A 15676-nucleotide genomic window follows, 5' to 3' on the forward strand; every position below is an offset into this window, starting at 1 on the left:
AAGGGGGGGTTCTGATGTTGGGGGGGCACTGATGTGATGGGGAGTAAGCTGATGTGAAAGGGGGGTTCTCATGTTGGGGGGGGCACTGATGTGAAGGGGAATACGCTGATGTGATAGGGGGGTTCTGATGTTGGGGGGGCACTGATGTGAAGGGGAATATGCTGATGTGAAATGGGGGGTTCTTATGTTAGGGGGGGCACTGACGTGAAGGGGAGTACGCTGATGTGAAATGGGGGGTTTCTTATGTTGGGGGGCACTGATGTGAAGGGGGGTTCTGGTGTTTGGGGGGGCACTGATGTGAAGGGGAGTCCCATTCAGAGGTGAAGCAGCCTCTGGGACCGGTGAAATCATTTGGGTTTCCAGCCTTCTTCCCATCTTGCAGTTGGTTGGGATGCCTCCCCCTTCTTACCTCCTTCATCTCGGATGGGACCATCCATCTGATCCCTCTCGGAAGCATTACCATCGTAGATCCTGGATGCCCCGAGACCCTACTGGATGGCTACACGTCACTTTGCTTCATTTCTGGACACTTATTATGTGGAACTTTTCTTGCTGTGTTGGTTGTTTCTCTATTAGGCATCTACTAATTCTGGAGAAACCCTTCTACTACGCCTAATGGCCTATGGAGTCTTCCGGCACCCCAAGCTAGCTGGTGGCTCCTTGGACTGGCAAACCAATTGGCATGGCTGTAAATCTTCTCACACAAGGATTCTATCATCAGCACCACAAGTCTAGAAGTGGATGGAAAGGCTCACAGTCCAGTTGCTTTTGGAGTCTTCCGGCAATCTCAGCGGGCTGGTGGCTCCCGTGTTTGGCCATTGAACCACACAGTTGGTTGTGGCCAGCTCAGTGGATTGCTGTAGGAAAGTCCTGGATTCTTTCTTGGATACACAGAATATAACTGGATATACCATTTAGGTAAAGTTGATCCAGGGAATATCCGATTGCCTCTCGGGGGATCAGGAAGGAATTTTTCCCTTGCAGGAGGAGATTGGATTGTGCTTTCCTGTTTTTTTGCCTTGCTCTGGATCAACTGTGGGTGTAGGATTATAACTTTTTTTTCTATGGTTGAACTGGATGGACTTTTGTCTTTTTTCAGCCAGATTAATTATGTAACTAAGTTGGGATATGATTTTCTAACAATCATTGGCAAGACTACATACGGGAGGCTTCAGCATCTTCCAACAAGGACTTGTCTACTCACCAAATGGATGGCCTTCCCCATGGAGGAGGAGGTCCTGTGACATGATATCTCATAAAAGGCCCCTCATCGGGAGGCGATGCTTTATATTTTTCCCTCAGCTGCCATAGGGAAGGTTTTTTAGTTATTGGTCAATTATGGTTTTCTGCATTTCGGGACGGTTGGTTTTGGTATAGTGTTGGTTTTTCAGTACATATTTCCTATTTTGCTGTCCGTGTGTGTTGAGCCATTCACGAGTTTTACTCTCTTCAGGGATATACGGTAACGCGTCTAGATTGAGGCTGGGCTTATGTTCGGTTTTTATGGTTTTCTACCGACAGCTCCCTTATATACATAAAAATAATTATTTTTTTTATCTTGAGAACACATTTTATTATATTTTTTATTCTAACATGTACATGAAACGGACTGCAATGGTGGCGATGGGCTTCTGAGGGTCTACAGGTCCCTCTACGAGAGACGGAGCTCGTGGCTGCAGTGCCTATGAACTCCACAAAGTGCTGATCTCTATTGTAGCCAGACAGGAAGTGATGTCACCTACAGACAGGAAGTTCCGGGTGAGAGGTGAGTTAGGAGGAAGTAGAGAGGAAACATTGCTGGAAGTGGCAGCAGAGGAGGTAACAAGATCTGATTTTCTATTTCCACCCAGTAACCCCCCCCCCGTCATGTTCGTCCTCTTTCTCCACGCCTGTCCTCTTTCTCCACGCCCGGCCTCTTCTTCCACCGTCACGTCCATCCTCTCCCCCCATCATGTCCGTCCTCTTCCTACATCTTTACGTCCATCCTCTTCCTTCACCGTCGCACCCGTCCTCTTCCTCCATCGTCACGCCCGTCCTCTTCCTCCATCGTCACGCCCGTCCTCTTCCTCCATCGTCACGTCCGTCCTCTTCCTCCACCGTCAGGCCGTCCTCTTCCTCCGCCGTCACGTCCATCCTCTTCCTCCTTCGCCATGTCCGTCCTCTTCATTGTCATGTCCGTCCTCTTCCTCCATCGTCACTCCCATCCTCTTCCTCCATTGTCATGCCCGTCCTCTTCCTCCACCGTCACGTCCATCCTCTTCCTCCACCGTCACGTCCGTCCTCTTCCTCCACCGTCACGTCCGTACTCTTCCTCCACCGTCACGTCCGTCCTCTTCCTCCACCGTCACGTCTGTCCTCTTCCTCCACCGTCATGTCTGTCCTCTTCCTCCACCGTCTCGTCCATCCTCTTCCTCCACCGTCTCGTCCATCCTCTTCCTCCACCGTCTCGTCCATCCTCTTCCTCCATCCTTACACCCATCCTCTTCCTCCATCTTCATGTCCGTCCTCTTCCTCCATCTTCACGCCCGTCCTCTTCCTCCATCGTCGTGTCCATCCTTGGACTGACCCTGTTGATCGGATGGGGGGGTGGAAGTGGCTGAAAGTGTAACACAGGGATCGATGATGTGAGGTTTTGTCCTTTAACTACCAGCAATGCCTGTCATACCTTGGCCATCGGGTCATTAAAACCAACAAGTCAGCAAGAAGCAACTCCTCCCATGTTTCCCATGTTTGACTATCCCACCTCTAGACCCGGGACTGGCATGGCGGGCGTCCCCGACTAGACTGGAAGGAGACCAGCCAACATCCTTTTCATGATCTTCTCCAGCCAATAGGAACCTGGAACCAACAGGAACTTGTCACTTTCTCTGGCCACAGCAGCCAGGAGGAAGCTAAGAGAACATGATCTGTGTTCCATTAGGAGGCAGGAGAGACCTCATCTAATAGACCTCTGATGGCTCATCCAAGAGAACCTGTCACAGTGTCTAATGTTAAGGCGGGAGAACATTTGGGTTCTAGTGATCACCATTGTCTTTGGTTTGGTATTAAAATATCAAGCATATACAAAAACAAAAGATTTAGATTCCAAAAAGACGAATTTTGGTGAAATGGGCGAATTTCTAAAAAAATTAGTTGAAAGGTTGGAGTAAAACGACGGGAGTAAGTAATCAGTGGGCACTGTTAGAGTCTACCATCCTGGAGGCAACTAGATGATGTGTCAGGCAAGTCGGTAAGAATAAACGGAAGAACGTGGAACGTCTGGGGAGAGACTTAAGGAACTTCACATGTCCAGTTCTGGAGTCCAGTGACGGGGAACACAAATGGTGGAAGGTCTGGGGAGTGACATCAGGAACTTCACATGTCCAGTTCTGGAGTCCAGAGATGGGGAACACAAATGGTGGAACGTCTGGGGAGAGACTTCAGGAACTTCAAATGTCCATTTCTGGAGTCCAGAGACGGGGAACACAAATGGTGGAAGGTCTGGGGAGCGACTTCAGGAACTTCACATGTCCAGTTCTGGAGTCCAGAGATGGAGAACACAAATGATTAAAGGTCTGGGGAGAGACTTCAGGAACTTCATATGTCCAGTTCTGGAGTCCAGAGACGGGGAACACAAATGATGAAAGGTCTGGGGAGAGACTTCAGGAACTTCACATGTCCAGTTCTGGAGTCCAGAGACGGGGAACACAAATGGTGGAAGGTCTGGGGAGAGACTTCAGGAACTTCACATGTCCAGTTCTGGAGTCCAGAGACGGGGAACACAAATGGTGGAAGGTATGGGGAGAGACTTCAGGAACTTCACATGTCCAGTTCTGGAGTCCAGAGATGGAGAACACAAATGATTAAAGGTCTGGGGAGAGACTTCAGGAACTTCATATGTCCAGTTCTGGAGTCCAGAGACGGGGAACACAAATGATGAAAGGTCTGGGGAGAGACTTCAGGAACTTCACATGTCCAGTTCTGGAGTCCAGAGACGGGGAACACAAATGGTGGAAGGTCTGGGGAGAGACTTCAGGAACTTCACATGTCCAGTTCTGGAGTCCAGAGACGGGGAACACAAATGGTGGAAGGTCTGGGGAGAGACTTCAGGAACTTCACATGTCCAGTCTGGAGGAGAGAAGGGAAGGGGAGACATGACTGGAAACTTTAAATACATCCAGGGGGTGAATACGGTTCAGGAAGATTTTCAACATGAAACCAAAACCACGAGGACAGAACCTCCAACTAACTGAAGTAAAGTTCAGAACGAATCTCAGAAAGTTGTATTTCACTGAAAGAGTAGTAGATGCCAGGAATAAACTTCCAGCAGAGGTGGTGAGCCAGTCCACAGTACATAGCTTGAAACATACAGGGGGCAAGCATAGATCTATACTCCGACAGAAAAGGTGACAAAAAACAAAAGAAAAAACACAACCCCTCCCAAAAAAATAAAATTTTGAAGCTAACTCCAAACTGATGACCTGGAGGGACCTTTAAAGTGTCACCTACGGAACACATGGGGTGCGAGAAATCACCGCCAGTTCACAGGTGCTCTGAATGTTAAGGCTGGACATGTTGGATATCTATCTACTCAGTGCAAACTCATCTTTTATCAGTTACCAAACGTTTTGGTGATATATTTTACTCATGTTCCCTAAAAGTTGGCTGTCAGCATTACTCACCGGGCCATTATATATTATATCCATCTACAGAGAGGCGTGTCCTGTGCACATCACATGATCGGCCACCACAATGAGGATGGAGGAGGACCGGAGTCACATGACTGAGAGGATACTAAACCTCACCCTGGAGATCATCTACCTGCTGACCGGAGAGGTGAGGAGGATTCTGGGAGGTCACATGACATCACTCTCATCTCTATTAATAAAACACAGACCTGACTGGAGAGGTGAGGAGGATTCTGGGAGGTCACATGACATCACACAGACCTGAACGGAGAGGTGAGGAGGATTCTGGGAGGTCACATGACATCACTCTCATCTCTATTAATAACACACAGACCTGACCAGAGAGGTGAGGAAAATTCTGGGAGGTCACATGACATCACACAGACCTGACCGGAGAGGTGAAGGGGATTCTGGGAGGTCACATGACATCACTCTCATCTCTAATAATAAAACACAGACCTGACCGGAGAGGTGAGGAGGATTCTGGGAGGTCACATGACATCACTCTCATCTCTATTAATAACACACAGACTTGACCGGAGAGGTGAGGAGGATTCTGGGAGGTCACATGACATCACTCTCATCCCTACTAATAAAACACAGACCTGACCGAAAAAGGTGAGGAGGATTCTGGGAGGTTACATGACATCACACAGACCTGACCGGAGAGGTGAGGAGGATTCTGGGAGGTCACATGACATCACACAGACCTGACCGGAGAGGTGAGGAGGATTCTGGGAGTCTAACATGATGTTCCTATTGGTTCCTCAATACAGAGATTTCCTTCTGTGGAGTTTGGTGGTCAGGTAACCATCGCACTGCCTTCACCTCCATCTCTGACATCATGGAGAAAAAATGACAAGAAGATTCTGGATGTCACCAACAAGATCATTGAGCTACTGACAGGAGAGGTGAGCGGTGCAGGGAATTCTGGGCCAAGAGATGTCTGGATGGTGATTGTATCATTATAAGCATCAGGTTTCTAAGAGGTGTCAGGGTTTCACTGTCTATTTCTATATGTAGGAGTATCTAGAAGGACACAAGGACCTCTACAAGGACGTCATGATGGAGGACCACCAGAGAGGACACAAGGACCTCTACAAGGACATCATGATGGACAATCAGCCGCCCCTCACATCATCAGGTAAGAAGAGACTTTATTGGAAAGGAGAGAGCAGTACGGAGGCTCCACCTAGATCCCCCATCATCCGATAAACACATAGAAACAATGGATTCAGTCAGTGTATGTTTCCTACAGATGGATCCAGTCATGGGAACCCACCAAAGAGATGTCCCCGTCCACTGTATTCCCGGGATTCCACACAGGAAGGTCACACCATCCCTCACCATCATCAGGTAGATGGAGCCAGTCATGGGAACCCACCAGAGAAACGTCCCCGTCCTCTGTATTCTCGGGATTCTACACAGGAAGGTCACACCATCCCTCACCATCATCAGGTAGGTGGATCAAGTCATGGGAACCCACCAGAGAGATGTCCCCGTCCTCTGTATTCCCGGGATTCCACACAGGAAGATCACACCATACCTCACCATCATCAGGTAGATGAGGAACAATCACTGATAGTATCATTGGGATCTGTACATTATCTGCATTGTTACCATTGATGTCATTTTATTCTATATTCAGAGTGGAAACCTCGGGGATGATAATATTGATATTAAAGAAGAGTATGTAGAGGGGGATGAGGAATATGGAGTGATGAAGCATCTTTCTGAAAGACACATGGATCTCTATGAGGAAATTATGATGGAGCCACTTAGAAACCCACCAGAGAGATGTCCCCGTCCTCTGTATGCCTTGGATTCCACAGAAGAAGATCACACCATTCTTCACTGTTACAAGGTTGGTAGGATGGAGCATCTAGAACATGGATCCATACATCATCTTCATGTATCACTTTTGACCAGATTATATTTATTGATGTGGTTTCAAATCTTCAGCACTTATATTTTCAATCCTTATCTTGGTTTAGGGTGAAGATCTACTAGATATAAAAATTGAGGTTAAAACAGAAGACGAAGAGACGTATGTGAGGGATGATCAGCAGTCTATGGAGGAAGATAAAATAACGGGGACATTTAAAGAGGAGGACACTCTAACAGAGATCAGCACAGGTTGGTTATAAATGCTTAACACATTCCTCTGTTCATATGGAAGGTCCATCTCCATTCCTCAATATAACGTCATGTTCCCAACCAATGAGGAGGAGATACTGGACACCATATGGAAGGTCCATCTCCATTCCTCAATATAACGTCATGTTCCCAACCAGTGAGGAGATACTGGACACCATATGGAAGGTCCATCTCCATTCCTCAATATAACGTGATGATCCCAACCAATGAGGAGGAGATACTGGACACCATATGGAAGGTCCATCTCCATTCCTCAATATAACGTCACGTTCCTGACAAATGAGGAGGAGATAATGGACACCATATGGAAGGTCCATCTCCATTCCTCAATATAACGTGATGATCCCAACCAATGAGGAGGAGATACTGGACACCATATGGAAGGTCCATCTCCATTCCTTAATATAACGTCATGTTCCCGACAAATGAGGAGACACTGGACACCATATTAAAGGTCCATCTCCATTCCTCTAATATAACGTCATGTTCCCAACCAATGAGGAGGAGACACTGGACACCATATGAAAGGTCCATCTCCATTCCTCAATATAACGTCATGTTCCCAGCCAATGAGGAGGAGATACTGGACACCATATGGAAGGTCCATCTCCATTCCTCAATATAACGTCATGTTCACAGCAAATGAGGAGGAGATACTGGACACCATATAAAAGGTCCATCTCCATTCCTCAATACAAAGTCATGTTCCCAACAAATGAGGAGGAGATACTGGACACCATATGGAAGATCCATCTCCATTCCTCAATATAACGTCATGTTCTTAACCAATGAGGAGATACTGGACACCATATGAAAGGTCCATCTCCATTCCTCAATATAACGTCATGTTCCCAAGCAATGAGGAGATACTGGACACCATATGAAAGGTCCATCTCCATTCCTCAATATAACATTATGTTCCCAACAAATGAGGAGGAGATACTGGACACCATATGAAAGGTCCATCTCCATTCCCCAATATAACGTCATGTTCCCAACAAATGAGGAGGAGATACTGGACACCATATGAAAGGTCCATCTCCATTCCTCCATATAACATCATGTTCCCAACAAATGAGGAGGAGATACTGGACACCATATGAAAGGTCCATCTCCATTCCTCAATATAACGTCATGTTCCCAACCAATGAGGAGGAGATACTGGACACCATATGGAAGGTCCATCTCCATTCCTCAATATAACGTCATGTTCCCAACAAATGAGATACTGAACACCATATGGAAGGTCCATCTCCATCCCTCAGATCTATGGTACATCGGTGACTTCTAGACCGACATCCACAATGACTGCAGAACATGAATAATGGAAATACGTTTGATGCTGATACAATGTTTCTTCCTAACAGATGTATATGATGTTGGAAATTCCTCAGAGGGGTCCCAGATTCCATCGGCAGATCTTGGTGGAGAAGATAATGGAATCCCAACAAATTCTCAGGAAGTCAGGCCTTTCTCCTGCTCGGAGTGCGGTCAAAGTTTTAAAAGGAAAGATCATCTGCAGAGACATGTGAGGCTTCACACCGGTGAAACGTATTCTTGTGCAGAGTGCGGGAAATGTTTTTTGCGGAAAGATAAACTCCACATACACCAGCAGTCCCACACGGGTGAGAATCTGCATTCATGTACAGAGTGCGGGAGATGTTTTATACGAAAGGAGAGACTCATAGCACACTTGAAAACCCACACAGGTGAAAAGTTGCATACCTGTGCAGAGTGCGGGAAAGGTTTCATACGGAAGGAGGTACTGATCTCACACCTGAGGACTCACACGGGGGACAAGCCGTATTGCTGTCCAGATTGCGGGAAACACTTCAGCCACAAAGGCAGTCTTAATCAACATCTGAAAATTCACATAGATGAGAATTCCATGTCATGTTTGGAGTGCGGGAAATGTTTCGAAAAGAGATCCGAACTTATCGTACATCAGAGAGCCCACGCTGGTAAGGCGATCTTTTCATGCTCGGAGTGTGGGAAATGGTTTATAAATAAATCCACACTTATTGTGCACCAGAGAAGTCACACTGGCGAGAAGCCTTATTCCTGTCCACAGTGCGGGAAATGTTTTTCAATTATAGGGCACTTCAACCTCCACATGAAACTGCACTCCGGAGAGAAGCCCTTCTCCTGTCCGGAGTGCGGGAAATCTTACAGTCGGAAAACTGGACTTGATGCTCATATTAGAAGTCACACGGGCGAGCGTCCCTTTTCGTGTTCAGAGTGCGGGAAAAGTTTTGCGCTAAAAACCCGACTTCATAAACACCAAAGAAGTCACACTGGTGAGAGACCTTTCTCCTGTTCAGAGTGCGGGAAATCTTACAGACGGAAAGATGAACTTGTCGTACACATGAGAAATCACACGGGAGAGCGACCTTTTCCCTGTTCGGAGTGTGAGAAATCTTACAGGCGGAGAGAGGACCTTGTTGTCCACATGCGAAGTCACACGGGAGAGCGACCCTTTTCCTGTTTAGAGTGCGGGAAATGTTTCTCACAGAAATCACAACTTCTCGTACATGGAAGAAACCACACAGTCGAGTGTTCTTTTCCATGATCGGAGTTCGGGAAGTGTTTCCTTTACAAATGAGATCTTTCTGTTCAACAGAGAACTCATGTGGGAGAGCAAGTTTTTTTATGCCCATAGTGCGGGAAACGTTTCACTTCTAAAGGACAAACTTCATGGACACCAGAAATGTCGCCAGGGTCAGAGTCTTCCTCCGTGTCCATAGTGTGGAAAGTATTTTTATTGATAAATGGCACCTTGCTACTCACCAGAGAAGTCACGTGGGAGAGCATCTTTTTTTTCTGCTCATAGTGTGGGAAATGTTTCACTTTTAAAGGAAAACTTCTTAGAAAGCAGAAAAGCCATAGTTGGAAAGTTCTTCATGAATGGACGTGGCCGTGTGTTCTGCAGAGAAGTCACGAGAGTGAAAGTGACCTTTCTTGGTTCTAAATGCAAAACATGCTCAATACAGAAAGGAGTTTTTCTTATGGACCGGAGAATCCACACGGACCGGAGAATCCACACGGACCGGAGAATCCACACGGACCGAAGAATCCACACGGACCGGAGAATCCACTCGTACCTGAGAATCCGCTCGGACCTGAGAATCCACGTAGACCTGAGAATCCACGTAGACCTGAGAATCCACGTAGACCTGAGAATCCACGTAGACCTGAGAAGCCACGTAGACCTGAGAAGCCACGTAGACCTGAGAATCCACGTAGACCTGAGAATCCACGTAGACCTGAGAAGTCACGTAGACCTGAGAAGTCACGTAGACCTGAGAAGCCACACGGACCTGAGAAACCACACGGGCCTGAGAAACCACACGGGCCTGAGAAACCACACGGGCCTGAGAAACCACACGGGCCTGAGAAGCCACACGGGCCTGAGAAGCCACACGGGCCTGAGAAGCCACACGGACCTGAGAAGCCACACGGACCTGAGAAGCCACACGGACCTGAGAAGCCACACGGACCTGAGAATCTACATAGACCTGAGAAGCTATGTAGACCTAAGAAGCTTCATAGACCTGAGAAGACACATGGACCTGAGAAGACACATGGACCTGAGAAGCCACGTAGACCTGAGAAGCCACGTAGACCCGAGAAGCCACATGGACCTGAGATGCCACATGGACCTAAGAAGCCACACGGACCTGCAAATCCACATGGACCTAAGAAGCCACATGGACCTGAGAATCCAAACACGTTAGAACCCCTTTATATGTTCAGAGATAAAGTTTGCAGAGTAGATCTAAGAATGAAAGTGCCATAAGTCTAGAATCCTTTAAAGATTTTGTTCTTCGTAGGGTTCAGAAGAAATGGACGCCGTGTTTCGGGGGCTCGGGACTACCCCTTTATCCAGGCTTCATGCTAGCGATGATCGATAATTGGAGATGATACTGGATAGGACGAGGATTCGTAATAGTAGTACTGCTTGGACAGGAAGGTCTGAGCCCCTGAAACGCGTTGGAGATATCTTCTGAACTCCTTGGTATGAGACATAAACCTTTACTGGACTCACCTTAGACTTGAAACATTTTGTTACATACTCTTCAGATTTCTGTGGGGACCCCTAGAGATCAGCCTTCAAAAGTTGGATTTGTGGTCAGACTGTACCTTTTGGGTGCAGGGTCCCACCAACACATACTCTTTGTTTAGGTTCAGGCAGCATAAGTTGGCATGAATACCTAGTGAGGACTTCTGCTGGAGATAAACTCCCATCTCCTGGTTCTTTTCCTTCTAACCTCGGAGCTTTGGACCTTCAGCTCAGCTTTGAGGACTTCTCATTCCTTCTGTGTCCTCAATCCATAAAAGGCAAAAATAAGGGGAGGAGAGAAGAAGAGCCATCCTGTAGGATGGAGTCTGAAGTAGGCAACATCTTAGTAGTGTGTCCTCCTGGTGAGAGCGCTCATTTCTGGGGCTGGTCTACAACTCTGAGCCTCTGATCCACAGGAGACTTTTGAGAACCTATCTCAGTGCTTCCCCATCATGTGATCACCACCATTAGCCAATCACAGGTAAAATAAGAACACTGGTTACAACAAACTTCACGTGTTGTCAATATGGAACTTTCCAAAATTGGATGATGTGGAGAGGGGGTTACAGCTGTGACAGTATTGAGGTCTGGGCGACCCAAAGCTGGGTGGGAAACCCCAAGGAACCCGTTCTGTTAAATTTCACCAATCTGAGACACAAGGCAGTATAAAAACATTTGGAGACTAGTTTTGTAACAGGCCAACAGATGGCAGCACAAGGCTGCATGCACAGTCACAGGGAGCACCGACCTTCATAAGTCAGTGTGCCAAAAGACATTGTCCTGTGTACATCGGGAGCTGTGTGACTGGGCTATTACAAACCTATATTATGAGGTGCAGGAAGCACATAGGTCATATAAGCGTTCCATACAACTACCTTCATTCAAAAGAAAGTTCCGGCTGTCACCTGCAGACAGATAAAAACATTTTGTGCATTTTGAAAACTATGAGGAAGTGCCAACTGCACGATCATAAACATTTTTGGTGTCCCCTCCGACCCTCTTCAGGGTCCTTGATTGGGCAAGGAATTTGGATCAACACCCTTCTCCAGGACTAGAAAGAGGGACTGCATGAGCAGTCCGGACCTCCCCTTCCCATCCATACAAAGAACACCTACCAGCGGTCTCAAATCTTGGGATCCAAAGACTCGTAAATCTCAGATCCTTTTTATGTCCAATTTACTTCCAGGACCTTCAGGACTTTGCTTTCATTTGTATTCCTCTGTGTTTGCTATTGTATTATCGTCTCTCTTTTTTTCTGCCGTAATTCATTATTCTGTAGATGTTTTTTCTGCAACGCTTTACCTTTTCTTTATTAAACAATATTTTTTAAAATCGTTCCAATTATTTCTAATGTGCAAAGCCAGTAAAGCTTTACTATGGTGTAAATCTCTGAAGTATTCCTGTCTGCGTGGCAGCGGGTATTACATCATTCTGTAGATATGTCTTCTGAAACTTTTTTTTCCCCCATTAAACAATATTTTATAACCCTTACACTTATTTCTGATGGGTGAAGCCAGTAAAGAATGTCCGTCTCTTTGAAGAGCACTGCTATGGTGTAGTATTCCTGTCTGCGTGGCAGCAGGTATTACATCATTCTGTAGATATTTCACTGTCACTTTTTTTTATTAAACAATATTTTTAAAATCGTTACAATTATTTGTAATCTGCTAAGCCAGTAAACAATGTCCGTCTCTTTGAAGAGCACTACTATGGTGTAGTATTCCTGTCTGCGTGGCAGCGGGTATTACATCATTCTGTAGATATTTCTTCTGTAACGCTTTACCTTTTCTTTATTAAACAATCTTTTATAACAATTTTTTCTGATGGGTGAAGCCAGTAAAGAATGTCCGTCTCTTTGAAGAGCACTGCTATGGTATAGTATTCCTGTCTGCGTGACAGCAGGTATTACATCATTCTGTAGCTATTTCTTCTGAAACACTTTACCTTTTCTTTATTAAACAATGTTTTTAAAATCATTCCAGTTATTTCTAATGTGCTAATGCAGTAAAGCTCCACTATGGTGAAAATCTCTGAAGTATTCCTGTCTGTGTGGCAGCTGGTATTACATCATTCTGTAGATATTTCTTCTGCAGCGCTTTACTTTTCCTCTATTAATATTTTATAACACTTATTTATGATGGGTGAAGCTAGTAAAAAATGTCCGTCTCTTTGAATAGCACTGCTATGGTGTAAATCTCTGAGCTATTCCTGTCTGCGTGGCAGTGGGGATTACATTATTCTGTAGATATTTCACTGTCACTTTTCTTTATTAAACAATATTTTTTAAATCGTTACAATTATTTGTAATCTGCTAAGCCAGTAAAGAATGTACATCTCTTTGAAGAGCACTACTATGGTGTAGTATTCCTGTCTGCGTGGCAGCGGGTATACACACCATTCTGTAGATATTTCTTTTGCTTTACCTTTTCTTTATTAAACAATATATTATAACACTTATTTCTGATGGGTGAAGCCAGTAAAGAATGTCCGTCTCTTTGAAGAGCTCTACCAGGGTGTAAATCTCTGCGGTATTGCTGTCTGCGTGTCAGCGGGTATTACATGCATTTCATTACCAGTCAGACTTGTTGCATTCATTATTATGAAGGGTTTTTGTTTCGCAGGGTGGCTGCTGTGTAGTTGGTAACAGGTTCACCATCCTCAGTGTCACTCTCTCTCAGTCTGCTGGCACTTGGATTGTGGTCCTTCAAGCTGGAAAATCTCTCTTTATATAGGTGACGTCATCACGTATTGGTGGCAGCGTGGTGAGCTCTGACCTGCGTTTATGACAACAGCTTCTGTGTGCTTCCCATTCAGGAGATCCACCATCACTAAGGCTGTAGCCAGATTTAGGGTAAATCTATAAAGAGACCGGTCCGTTCCAGAGACAGCCGTCAGGGACTTGGGTGAGTCGGGTGAGTATCCCTCCCTCCCCGGGACTCGGGTGGGTCTCCCTCCCCCATCTTGCCCTGTGTTTAATCATGCGCTGTGTTTGGGACAAAAAAATTAGGAAATGGTGACCCCAAGTGGGGGGGGGGGGGGTAAAGGTGGTCCTCCCATACGAGTCTCTGGCCCCATGAGGTCAGAAGGAGGACTCTGCTCTCTCCTCTTCCTGGGGTACAGCGTGTCTACTCAGTCTAATGTCTCCCCAGTGTGGAGCCCCCCAAGGACTCCCGGCATAGTACCCAGCAACCGCATAGTACCCCGTCCCCGCATAGAACCCCGTCCCCGCATAGTACCCCGTCCCCGCATAGTACCCCGTCCTTGCATAGTACCCCGTCCCCGCATAGTATCCCGTCACCGCATAGTACCCTATCCTTGCATAGTACCCCATCCCCGCATAGTATCCCGTCACCGCATAGTACCCTATCCTTGCATAGTACTCTGTCCCTAGATAGTACCATGTCCCTACATAGTACCCTTTCCCTACATAGTACCCTTTCCCCGCATTGTACCCTGTCCTTGCATAGTACCCTGTCCCTACATAGTACCCCGTCACCGCATAGTACCCTGTCCGCGCATAGTACCCCGTCCGCGCATAGTACCCTTTCTTTGCATAGTACCCCGTCCCCGCATAGTACCCTGTCCCTACATAGTACCCCGTCACTGCATAGTACCCTGCCCCCTAGTTCCAGTGAAGGGAACTCTTTGTGGGAAGAGTTTGGGGAAGGCCCCTTCCTGTTCCAACATGACCTGCCCCTGGAGGGCCAACCCAATATTGAACTCTACGGACTAAGACTGGGAGACCATTAAAGGTCATGTGCGTGGAAGGGCCCAAGACTTGGGGCAATATAGTGTGTGTGTGTATATATATATATATAAAAATGGCTAACAAATCTCTATCTGTTCCAGAAATACTTGTATCTTACGTTAGGACAGACCACAAAACCTACAACATATAATGTGTTGGACTGAGACTCATCGGGGGGTCAACTGACATATGATCCAGCAAGATGTACAACAAGGCCAAGCCAACCAAAAAGAATGGTCAACAACCGCAGCGCCTATATTCACCCACAAGGGGGGGATGGCATGTATTCCAAGGGGACGCACACAGCAAGTCTCTATGATACCTACAGACAGGAAGTGATGTCAGGTATAAATTAGGCGTTCCTTGAGATTGGAGAGTCGGGAGGAAGCAGAGAGGAGACATTGTCGGGATAGACGAGGAGGGAATAGGACCGTATAGATGTAATAATATATCAATATATAAATGGAATATTGACTCCCATACACGCACATATATACACACATGTACACGCACATACACAAGTGTTGATGGTTTTTAAATAATAAAGAATCATATCCAATTTTGGAGCCCACCAATAAATATCCTACGTACTACGTCTCGGTTGTTATATGGACCTACCAGCTCCGGGAGCTGATTTACTGAGCGTCAGGAACATGGAAACAATATAAAGACTCGTCTGAATCTACCCTACAATGGCCTTGCCAGTACATGGATGAGACCACCATGTGACATCACTGTGTACAGTGGAAGACGTCACAGGTCACCGCTCCACATAGAACTCATCAATCATCCAACGTGCTTAGCGGTCAAGCTGAGCTAAAGGTTTCCTGGTCATCTGGTCAGTCTTTGAGATTTTATATGTCTTGGGTTGTGGTTTGGGCTATCCTGGGTAGGATGCGGTGGCTGATGTTTGGGTGGAGATTGACTAAGGTCGGTACAGTTTGATGTGAGTGGTCAGGATGGTTGGAGGTGGCTGAGACTCTCAGAGAATTTAATATGTAGCCATTGTTGGAGGCCATGGATTGGGGAGGACTAGGACAGGTC

General features: G+C 46.4%; 2 protein-coding genes across 2 annotated transcripts in view; both read left to right on the plus strand.

Annotated features, from left to right (window-relative positions):
* LOC149455983 (uncharacterized) overlaps positions 1-15676 on the plus strand; it is a 64386-nt gene that overhangs the window by 39069 nt on the left and 9641 nt on the right. Inside the window, exons 6-7 of the mRNA XM_089685648.1 lie at positions 9680-10553; positions 13617-13629. Of these exons, the coding sequence (XP_089541774.1) occupies positions 9680-10553; positions 13617-13629 (887 nt within the window). The remainder of the gene's footprint in view (positions 1-9679; positions 10554-13616; positions 13630-15676) is intronic.
* On the plus strand, positions 1799-9400 carry LOC149455985 (uncharacterized). The gene is made up of 8 exons (XM_089685580.1): positions 1799-1818; positions 4692-4815; positions 5444-5578; positions 5691-5811; positions 5926-6125; positions 6316-6531; positions 6662-6803; positions 8192-9400. The coding sequence occupies exons 2-8, from the start codon at positions 4732-4734 to the stop codon at positions 9391-9393; spliced, it is 2100 nt and encodes a 699-aa protein (XP_089541706.1). The 5' UTR covers positions 1799-1818; positions 4692-4731; the 3' UTR covers positions 9394-9400.

Source organism: Staurois parvus, unplaced genomic scaffold, assembly GCF_062004578.1.
Source record: "Staurois parvus isolate SC_StPar_1 unplaced genomic scaffold, SC_StPar_1.0 ptg000380l, whole genome shotgun sequence".
Classification (NCBI taxonomy): Eukaryota; Metazoa; Chordata; class Amphibia; order Anura; family Ranidae; genus Staurois; species Staurois parvus.